This window comes from Cyprinodon variegatus, unplaced genomic scaffold (genome assembly GCF_000732505.1).
Source record: "Cyprinodon variegatus isolate N-32 unplaced genomic scaffold, C_variegatus-1.0 Scaffold2446, whole genome shotgun sequence".
Classification (NCBI taxonomy): domain Eukaryota; kingdom Metazoa; phylum Chordata; class Actinopteri; order Cyprinodontiformes; family Cyprinodontidae; genus Cyprinodon; species Cyprinodon variegatus.
Genome location: NW_015152899.1, coordinates 15173 through 27116, shown reverse-complemented (window position 1 = coordinate 27116; position 11944 = coordinate 15173). Strand labels below are relative to the sequence as shown.

The 11944-nt window shown below is 37.5% G+C and overlaps 1 protein-coding gene across 1 annotated transcript; it reads right to left on the bottom strand.

Moving 5' to 3' along the window:
- Positions 1 to 393: 393 nt before the first annotated feature.
- LOC107080879 lies at positions 394 to 9516 on the bottom strand (the record flags this gene model as incomplete). The annotated part of the gene is made up of 3 exons (XM_015369087.1): positions 9405 to 9516; positions 4632 to 5620; positions 394 to 565 (listed from the first exon to the last, which is right to left on the bottom strand). Coding segments are annotated over exons 1-3 (1183 nt in total), but the record flags the coding sequence as incomplete, so codon positions are not given.
- Positions 9517 to 11944: the final 2428 nt, after the last annotated feature.

The window sequence follows — 11944 nt, the reverse complement described above, 5'->3', positions numbered from 1 at the left end:
TTAGTGCTCTTCTGTAGATTTAAGTTATCAACATGTTTTATTCCAGACACAGCATGTTTGCTGTGTCTGGAATGATAACGCTATGGACTGGCCCAATCAGAGTCCCTTCAATTTGACAATCAAACTGCAGCAAAAGCTGATGATTAGGTCAAAAGGTCCATTAGTTATTTTTTTAGAAGACTTTATAAAAGCATTTAGATATACATAAAACGTTAGATATGGAGATATGGTGTGTTCATTAAACAATATTACTAAAATTAACTAAAATGTCTGTTTTCTTAGTTTAATACAGTTTTTAGTGCTTCTTTCATCAACCTTCTCTACATAACTGATGAAGAAACTGAACATTATGAAATTCAGGAAAATGACATTTTCTTAGTTTGGTATTGTCACCTGGGGTTCCTGGGATTCGTGTCAGCTTGACCAGATTCTCAGCCTTTCGAACCATCACTTTGATGCGCTGAGCCAGGCTCTGGTACTGCAGCAAAATTAAGAGTTGTCCTAACATCCGTGGAATGCCGACTGAGCTTTTCCTGCGTCCAACAGTCTCCCGATAGCTAAAACTCTGAAGACAAGGAACAGTGAGAATCTACAGGTTAAAATTCTACATTTGGTAGAAGGGAAAGCATTAGTTTTTCACTTGATTTGATTTGGATGATGAAGTATGCATGAGGCACTTAAAGGTAGAAGTCGTAACTTTTCACATATTTTTTGTTTTCATTTGACCACTAATGAATAGTAATAGATGTCTATGCTCTTTGTCACTTCAGATAAAAGCAACAGCTGATGTGTAACACTCCCGTTAATTTCCTGTCAACTTTCATCAGCGCAGACTGTGAAAGGTCCAGTGAGTCACATTCTGCCGTCAGCTGAATGAGTGTTAGTCCATCGGGGACTGATGGAAGTTAGAGATCCAAGGCTCATTTATTCAGCGTGATTGTTTCAGTTCACTGCTGCTGTCAATACAGCTTCACCTTTAGACAATATTACTCAAATGTACAACACCTTTTTAAGTGATGGTTCCAACTGAGCAAGGAGGGGTTTCCTTTTTCTCTGTGAAATTAAATTATCTTTTAAGAGACATGATTAGCTGAGAGTTTGAAATAATTTTCCAGCAAATTGTCAAAATCATTTGCAGTGACAAAAAAAATAACAATAGCTGGGATAGTGAAAGTGCACAGGTAGATAAGATGATCTCCCAATAGAGTTGGTATTTTTGACCCTAAAGTAAAATAATTGGATTACCGGTATATGGACCTTTAATATGAAAATTGTGTTTTTATTTTTTCTTATTTTTCAACATTACATTGCAAGTTCTTTCCCTTATTTCAAGTTCTTTCCCAGTTATTTGAAGAAAATGTTGATTTACTCATATTTTATGCTGATGAAGGTTCTCAGTCGTAGTCATTCCGTAAAAATTCACAAAATATCCACTGGACTTGGTTTCCAAGGTTTGAAGACGTTTCTCCACCTCTCCGGGAAGCTTTCTCAATCCAAATGTCTGGATCCGCAGTGAGTTTGAGTCTTATATGGACCGTCTATATAAGACTCACTTCTCCAGTCTTCCTGGAGAGGTGGCATTAGAACATTGTCACTCAAACAGTACTGTGAATTTACGTGATATTTATTGTATATGTCTGCCTTTCAGCAGGTTTCTTAAAAAAACAAAATAGAAAAAAATACTTTTTTCTATCCTTGCTGACTGATGTTAACTTGATGTTTGTTCTGGATTATGGATGCTTCATATTAAATTTTTTTTTTTTAATTAACTATTTTTATTATTGCCTGCAGTGTCAGAGCCTTTCATTCCAACAAAATGTGTAAAGTACAGAAGATTTATTGTCAAAACGCCCACTGATGACATCACACTGATTAGAAAGACTATGTCAGTCTGTACTGAAAACAATGGTACATTAAAGCTGTAGCCTAAGGGTCCAGTCTCTGTAGAAACTTTTCTTCCTTTATATCCATGGATGCAGAGCAACCTTGCTTTCTCTGTCCAGCAGCTGCTCCCACTATGACTTTTTTAAGATGATGCTGTGGAATAGGAAGGAAAACCTGTAATTTGACACAAAAATGTCTTCCCCAACAAGAACAGTGCAGCTCGCAACTAAATAAAGTAGAATAAAACCTCTGGTTCACCTCCCTTCAAAAGGCTGAGATTAATGCCTTTTGGCAGAGTTGCAGCTGAGTCACAGAGAGCACCGCGTGGGCGATCATCCAATTTGTTTCACTCGGCCTGCTCGCTCTGCAGTCCCAGACAGCAGTGTGACTAACATCTCAAGAAAACTGGCTAATGGCATGGCTTATTAGACGCTCAGTGTGATCATGGATTAAATATATGTTCTCTGAAAGGGTGCAGGAAAACTTTCCCTATTCATTAAATCAAATTTTCAAGACGTTGAGAAGTAACTATTTTAGCGAATCCGTGATGCATTCACTGACACAGAAAGCATATAAATCACAGAAAAACACAAATGAATGAGGTTTACATTTAAAGATGAAGGCATCATAAAACATTTCAAAGCTTTGGTCTATATTGTTTTCAAACTGTGATAATTGTCTGGAACTTTAAAGGAAAAACAAGCATGGTAGAACAAAATTAAAAGTATAAAGACGAGAACAAAACTGAAATACCTTTGGTGTGCACTGGAACTGCAGATCTGAAAACTTTTTAGAGTATAAGTCTCCCTGTGAGCATCTTTTGTTGCTTTGAATGAAGGCTGGACTAAAATTATTTGTATTTCATTCATTTGTTTGCTTTTGTAATTGGAAACCATAGTTATTATATTAAGAAGACGATTTAACATTTATATTTATGATTGTCTACAAAATGTGAGATTAAAGGAGCAACATTTGAAGACAATGTGATAAATATCAGATAAGTGGCCCTTAAAAACTGGTTTGCTAAACTTTTATACATTATGTGTGCATTCAATGTGTGAAACAGAACAGGAAGCAATTAATGGCATGATTTCCAAAAAATGTATGTGTATCAGGCCATCTTCACAATGCCAATAATTCGTACAGTACACATAATAGTAGCATAAAAATGGTCCAGATAAATCTTATTTGGTACTTGCTGAAAATATAAAAATCTTTAGTAGAGATATTCCTTTAGAAAAAATAAAGCATCTTATCCAGCTCTAATCCTCCTCTGCCAATAGAGATATCTTCATGATATTTGTAAACCAACCTCACCAGGTTTTAGGAAAGGAAACTCATGAAACAACTTTCTGAAACAAAAGGGTATGCATGGATTTAGCCCAAGACTGACTCTGGATTACCACTAACCCTTCTTTGTGAAACAGGACCCCATTGATATTTAGTTTTGTTTTAGCATCTCTTAAAGAACTTTAGTTCAAACTCTGGTTTGGTCTCAATTCAAGTCCTTGAGGTCTGTTTCATAATCTTGGGGCTGATGACTGGCTTAATTACTCATTTCATTCACCTGTTTAATTCCACCCAGTTTCTCATTACTGCTCATCATATCCACATGTTCCAGTTTTTATTTAAACTGCTTGCTCCCAGTCATCAGGGCCTGTTTATTTTTGAGCCTTTGGTGTGAGAGTTTTCTAGCGGTACTGATTGTGTTCGGATTGCCTGATCCTGACCCATTCTGTCTTCGGACCTTTGAACCTGCCTGTCCCTGTTCTGATCTGTTTGCCTGACCTGTTTTCAGACTCCTGTTGGATTGTTCTTGTGGAATGTACCTGGATCTGCCTCTTGACTTCGCCCTCTGAATTATTTTGCTTTTCTTTGCCTGCTTAGATCTGACATCCTGCCAGTTCTGTAGCTTTCAAGGCTTCAGCGTCTGGAACTCTCTGGGCAGCGTCCACTACGTCTTGTCCCCCTACTGGCTGGAATCTACCATGTTCTCTGGGCACAGACTGAACTGTTAGACCAGGTTAGTGACTCACGTGTTCATAATCATCCTCCGTCAGATTATGGTCATGTTGAAACTGACTCTAGGGAGATTGCTGAACTTCCTGTACCTACAGCCACAGCAACATTACGGTATCAGCTTCAGCCTTAAAATCCCTCTAACCATCGATCTCTAGTTCACACTTCAGGTCTTGATGCTACATTGTTTTTGCATTGCTGTTCAGATTGTTTACACGTCACATAGCAGGACACTGGTTACAGAGATAAAAACAGATCTGTGTGTTATTGAACAATGTTGATGGTGTGTGAGTTTAACATTTTTGAACAATGGTAGCTGAAAATATCATGATCACATTATAAAGAGACAGAGACAGGCACAAAAAAACTGAGTTAAAATGCTTCCAAGTTGTTTCTGTGAAGTAAAGATGGCTGTGCTGGAGAGCAAACTGTTTGAATGAGTAGTTAGAGCCTGGATGATGAAGTCAGACATAAGCGTTGAGACTCCTCAGAAACGATCTGACATGTATATCATTTAATACCACATACGGAGGTCGCCCAATTGAAATTTTTTGGGAGGTGAAAAGATCAGAATGTTCTGACTACCATGTAAAAGTTCGCAAAAAAAATTTGGTTTTGACTAAGATTGTGAACGCAGGCATTTTCAGTGCTGAAATTGGTACTGTAACTTTTAATCAACTTCTGTGTTAAACTTTTCAACAAATATAAAAAGCTTTTCTCACATCTACCTTTTTCAGCTTGTTTTGACTCTGCATGAGCTGCTTGGTGTAGGTAATGCTAGAGTCAGGCTCCCACTCTATCTCGTCACAGGCCAGCTCCACTTCGCCCAGAGCAGCCTCTCTTAGCCCTGAGAAATCCCTGCTGTAGACGGCCAGCCTCAGGGTACATGTGCAGAGCTGTTCCACAGAGCCCACCTCCAGAGAGAAGTTCTGGCTAATGAAGTCCTGATTGAAGCTGCGTCGGCGTGGGGCTGTCTGCTGGGGCACAGGGTGAAGTGGAGGAAGGCAGACACGAGCAAACACCCCCCATCCCCTTCTAGTGTCTCCAGACAGTCTCAGGATGTTGACCACCAAGGTGCCAGAGGCAGAGTTAAAGAGGAGGGAAAAGTGCAGAAGGGGAGCTGGCTTGAGTGAGACAGATAGGGAGCCATAATGGGGGAGGCATGGCTCCCCCTGCTGACTGTTAGCACCAGCAGTAAGGTGACTGTTCTCACTGGAAGCCAAACTTTCCCCACTAACAGTTCTGCGTCTCCCGATCACCAGGCGGGATTTGGATACAAAGCTGAGCTTGGTGAGGGAAGGTAAAGAGGCCCTGCCATGAGTGGAAGCTTTACTGGGGGAGCAGGGGAGAGCAGGAGTACTGAGGCGACGCATTGGGAAGGTAGGCCTGGAGGACTGCAACCGCTCAGCCGGTCCGGAAGGGCTGGGGTCGAACGGGAGATTGCCGAGGTCATCTTCAGATGGAGAAGAACTGCTTTTAAAAGAAAGGTACTCCAACACGTCCCCGTCCAGCTCTTCATACTGCTGCTCCCCAGGCTGAGCACACTGAGAATGAGTCAATGTCACAGTCACGCTGTCAGCGGGACGAGGGAGCAGGAAAATGGTCTCTTTTTCCTCAGAGGAGTCTTTTTTCTGTTTGCGACAGCAAAAGATGCAGCAAAGAACCAGACAGTAGCAGAACACAGCCAGAACCACAGCCAGAAGAACCTGCAGGTGGACTAGAAATGAAAAAATCAGATTTACATAAGATGACGTAGGTGCAGTTTAAAGGTATTATTAACTAAAAACAAAAACTAGAAAATTTACCTAAATTTACCTTCTGTGTCACCGAAACCCATACAGAAAAATTCCATGTGATTCACATGTGCACAACACGTGAGTCACATGAGAATCAAATGTAACTGACATCTTTTTACATGTTAATAAATTAATCACATGATGCACATATTTTCATATTTGAATCGCCTGTGAAATAAGAAACATATGAAACATGTGTTTTAAAAATGAAACCCTTAAAATACAAACATATAAATGGACTATATGCGTCTTAAATGGGAATCACATGTGAAGCACATGCATACATGTATGGATGGATTTTTGACTGTGATTCACATGTGAGATTTTTCCATATTTTCCCCATATTTTTCGCATGTGATACGCATGTGCCTCAAATGTGAATTATATGTAAATTCAAATGGGAATATGTGTATCACATGTGCTTTTAAATTTAAATGTTCCAAATTCACATGTACACAAGCATTTGAGCTTATACATGATGATTTGATAAACAGTTTTTCAAGTGATCCCCATATTTTTCACATGTAATACACATCTGCTTTATATTAAAATGGGAATCACATGTAAAAATGTGTCTATCACATGTGGGTTTAACATGAAATGTTCCAATTCATACGTACATATTAGCGCTCAGATGTAAAACCTACGTGATACAGATTTTTCACATGTGATTTACATCTTTTTTATTTAATGTGGGAAACTGGAACCATGTGAAATTTGTGGGATTTTTTTTGTATTGGAAAGCCCACCACAGCAAACTTTAACTGTGTTTTGTAGGACTAATTGCTGCAGGAAAGGAAACACAAGCAAAAGGTTAATCAGAGACTGACAAATGAAATCGTAGTTAGCGTTTGACTCCGAATGAAGATGAATTTATCGGAAAAAGGATCCTGCTGTAAACTGTTATCTTGTTTCTTCTGCAATCTGTGGGCTTGATGTAATTAACGAGGAAATGCTGAGATAATTGCAGAAATGATATAGCTAGAGTTACTTGGTCTTTCCAGTTTACACATTTAAAATAAAAGCTGTATTTTTTCATAAAACATGTTTTGCATCATGTTTCCTAACCCAGTGTTTATCATTTTTCACAGCTCTCTGAATTAGCATCTAGTTCTTGATGAGTTTTCAGAACAGAAATTGATCGGAGCCACAGTAGCTGTGGTGGAAGTGCAGGGATGACTCATCCACCATCATTTTTTATGTTAAATTAATAAAAGAAAATATGAGGAAGTCAACAAACTATTAAAATGTTTACTCTGTAAACATTAAAGTACATCTTCATCAAGAAGAAAAGATTGAGCACAAAGCTGGTGTGACCTGAAGGGTTTTGCTTCTATAAAAAGATCGTCTCATCAGAGCATAAAAGCTTTTAAGCATGAAACCCACCAAGATCCATAAAGATGAGATCACTATTCATCAAGTGAGCTTCAACACTCCCAGTACAGAGCCAGTACTCCCATCAGAGAGTAGCTGGGAACTCTCCTCCATTAAGAGATGAATCTATACAAAAGCAATATATTTAAAATGATTGGAAAATACAGAAGGAACAAAAATGGACATAAATTACATATTCTATTGTGGAAAATTGAAGCTATATTAATAGTTAAAGTTAAATATATTCTAAACCATTTTTGACATCAGTGTTAAAGTCAACTAAACCAGTCAAAGCTTGACATGAACATAAACATACCAGAATCACATTGATCACTTTTTTTTTTTTTTACTTATTTCCTATACTTTTTAAAAATACAACCTATTTATTACAGCGGATTATTTTGTTTTATTTTTTAAACATAATTAAACTGGATTAATCTAACCCTTTTAAAAAATAAACTCCTGTGTTAAGTTCAGGTCAGGATAATGTCACAGAGGCTCTTATTATTTACCTCGTGCAGCTTGGGCTTTCAGAGAACATTCTTAAAGGAGTCTTAGAATGAAAAACCGAGTTTACATTGTCATAGATGTATAATGGACGTACAGAGAAGTTCAAACTCCATTGACACCTCCTTTCTCTGCAAATTTCACAATTCTAAACTTCCACCTTAAAGCGGGCGAATCCAGACGAAGCCCTGAGTTGACGTAAACTCTGGGATGTTGCCTTATTTGGTTCTGGCCTGTACTTTTGTCCCCCGCTGGCTCCCTGCCCCACCGGGGTTCCTGAACCAGCCCCAGAGCTGATGGATCTCTTCGAGTGCCTTGCGTGTTTCGACTACGTGCTGCACTGTAGTCGACCAAAATCCGTCACTAAGTCTGTCTGACGATTTTGAAATCCCCCCTGGACATTTTTTTAGGTATGAAGAGTAGGACATGTCCTGGAAAAAGAGGACGTCGGGTCACCCTACCACATCAACACTTTGATGTTTCAGTGAGTGAGTGCTTGTTGCTATGATGCGTCTTTGCTCAGCTCGTTGTAAACCAACCAATCAGAGCACAGCTCATCTAAATATTCATAAGCATACCATAAAAGGAAGAAAACCTGTTGTTTCATTCTAGGGCTTTTAACCAGGGTTACATTAGGGCTCATAGAACAGCTAATATGCCATTTTCAGCCCAACTAACGTTACACACCCTATTAGAGACCTTAAGGACCAAATACCCTATAGAATCATTCTATCACCCCTTTAAAATAAGTACTCCTCAAAGTACATTTATTAGAGAGCCTGTTTGTGTTTGGTTATATTTATTCTTCAGTGGTTTGCAAATACAAATGTCAGAGTCAATTTCCATATGTCTGAATTCTCCCTGTCAGATCATTTCTCTACTCTCAGTATAAATCTCCTTCATTCTGGGTGAAAATAAGTCAGAATCTAAGCACCATCCAGCAAAGATGTTCACAAAAGTTGAAAGAAAAAAAAAAACACTCAACCCTTTTTTTATTTCAAACCTTTGAGTTAATTGTTTATCTTTGGTTCATTCAGATCAGGTTGTCCAGACTTGATCCCTTTTTTTCCTTTTAATCTTTTCTAAAACTTAAAATCATAATAATGTTACACTGAAAAATGCATTTTTTTTCTTTTATGATTGACTAGTAAATGCATCTTTGGCCAATTCCTTCTTTGCTCCAGCACGACAACACTCTCCAACAAAAATCTTTATGTTTTCTTAACTTTGGTGCACATAATCGATCATTATACAGCTATAAAAAAACAAACTATATGGCTCACTGCTGCCTGCCTGTAAAATCAGATTTGTTTACCATGTTTGTGCACAAACAAGGAATCTGACTGTTTCACACGCCCATAGCGTAGATATAAACTCTACTGTTCACAGGGATTATTTTTTTGCTGATTTTATTATTTCAACAATTTCTATATTTATAATCCTACAAATCACAATTTATATATACTTCTGAATGGTTGGTTAATTACTTAATAATGATTAGAAATCATTATAAAACTACTGCACTGATCTGATGAAACAAGTATTGATTGGGAACACAATTTTGCTTTCTTTAATTTTGCTGTTGTAGACAGCAAAATTAAAATAATAAGTTAAAATAATAAAAATAAAAATTACATACATTAAATCTAATCTTTATTTTACATGCAAAAGTATTTTTTTTTTTTTTTTTTTTTTTTATCAAAGAAATTGGCTAAGAGTCTGATTTCAATATTTTTAACAGAATACTTTTTTTTAATTAAACGGATGATTAAATCCGATGATATGGTGTGAAAATATGAGTTAAAGTCAGGAAACATTTCCTACCTCCCAGATAAATTTGCGACATCTTTAGCGTCTGTTAAAAAACTGGATCAGTGAGAAGGAAACATCCCAGATGTGTGCAACGATCTGAAAACCTTCCAGAAGAAGCTTCATGTGCCTGGGGAGGGTTCGGATTTTAATCCCAGAATATGAGGCGTTGGAGGGATCCCCAAAAGCCCCGCCTTCTTCCTAACAGCTACAGGCTGGCTTCTATGGAGTGAACTTTGGTCCATTATTTTTGAAAAACAAAGAACACGTTTTGTTAATGTAAATATTATTAAATACTATTTTAAATAAAAGACATACAAATTATATATATATTTTTTTATGTATATATTTTTTCATTTTTATTATCGAAAGTACAAAAAATAAAAAATAACTAAGTCAAACACAATAATAAATCAGTCAAAATGACAAATGAAAAGAGAAATACAAAATAATTAATTGAGCACAAATGAACCTGCAAAAAGAAACCACAACAAAGGATCAAGCAAAAATTGAGTAAATCAAGGAACACAAAAACCTGTAAAGGAAAGCAACAAACAAAACGCAAATCAACAATATAGACACAAACAATACAAACTAAAGCAGGAAAATGATCTTCATAATGTTTGTAACCAGATACAATAGAAAACAGTGACCAATTAGAAATAAAAAAACTTTCAAAATCCAAATCAGGCAAAAAGTTAAAAAGCCTATAAATATTTCTTTTTACGAGACCTTTAAAAACCTTTGTAGTCTCTGGTTTATTTACTTCAAAATGGGAATAGTTTTTTCTAACAGCTATCCTGGCAATCCTTAGAACAAAATCAAAGTTTATACAGGTGTTATAATACTTTTAAATCATTTTTTCCTAATTTTCCCTTTTTTTGTTTTACAGATTTTATATATTACTTTTTCCTCAAGGTTTAATTTTTTCTTTTATTTTAAAAAAAAATAAATTTCCCTTTTTTTTCCCCCTTTCATTATTTTCAAATTTCATTTGACAAATCACATTCTATTTTTATCTGTCTGTCTGTCTGTCTGTCAACCATCTAAGGTTATCAAAAGCATTTATATTATTTTGTAATTAATCTTTTATAAGACCAGCTTTGCTACTAACATCAGTTGTGGACCACAAACCGTCTTGTTCAGGGTTGGTTTTCATATTTCTGGCTATTTGATGCTGCACTATTGTGTTTTGTTTTGTTTGTTTAGTTTTTTTTTTTTTTATCGTTGCTCTTACCTTAGGAAGACAACAGATGGCACAAGTGTGCTTCCCACAAATTCATAAACAGGCTGTTGGCAGGACGAGGGGTTTTATTGAAGCGGTTTTATTGAAGTGGATTTATGAACGCCGCCTTGCTTTGGTACAAATGTTCTATATATGATCTCAGTTAAATATAACTCAGATTATTTCAGTTTTATCTTTGGTTCAACAAACAAAAAAGTGACAAAACACAGTTTAATGTTGGGGTCTAATCTTCTAACCCACATGTAGAAACACTCAAGAGACAGGAAAAAAGTTAAAAGGTTTATTGACAATGTTTTCTGAGAAATGTGAACGTCGTCTTGGTTCGTCAGGCTGGTTATGGGAGGGAAGCAACTAGAGGAGGACAGATCGGTTAGAGTGGATCCAAGAAACTTGCTGTTTAACGGCGGTTTGGGTTAATACCTGCTATTCTGGGGGGGTATTTTGACCGGCAAGGGGGGGAACCTTGAGGGTCCAGAGGCTGATTGGTAGGCTGAGGGCTGAGGGCAGAGGCGGAGACGGAGGCTGAGGGCAGACAGGCAGGTTCCAGGCAGCGAGAGTTTTCTCCAGGAGTTGACTGATGACCAGGCTTGTCAGGATCTGAGAGGCAGAAGAACACAGAGTCAGAGAGGTTCTCAAAAAATCAGGAAAACAGATCAGAATTAGTTGGCTCAGGTTTGCTGGTACCATTACTGGCAAACACTCTGGCCTGGGAAGTGTCAGCCTCCTCCTCCTTAAGAAGGCCTCATGATGAGCAGATGGGAAACAGGTGTGCAGAAGTCAGCTCACGCCCTCAGGAGGAAGATCTCAGGCTCCCTCTGGTGGTGAAAGGTGACAAGCCTCCAGATTCCAACACTGATATAATTTTTTTCTTGGAAATACTGTAGTGGTATTTTATTAACTACTGAATAAACGTGATCACTAAAAATGTTAGACAAGCAAAGTTAAAGTTTGTTTACTTTTAGAGTTCCATAAGCCCTTTAAACCTACCGTAGTCTTGTATGCACTCACAATCCTGCTCCAAGCTTTGGGATGTTTAATCATTTATACTTGGGTCACCAAATGCCCATTTTTGCTCATTGTTCCACTTTAACTGAGGAACATCTTAACTGGTGACTGTCATGCAAATGCTCCTGCTTAAGTCTCTAAAACAGTATAAGTTTTTAAAATAAATTATCTACAGGAAATAGTTTTTTTCATTTGGCCTGACGTAGTCCGACTCAATTCTAGTCAGAATGAGTCTGATGCTGCTCCATAGAGCTGTGATTATGGGGCGTGTTTCGAACGAACCAGGAAAAAAAATGCCTCTGCA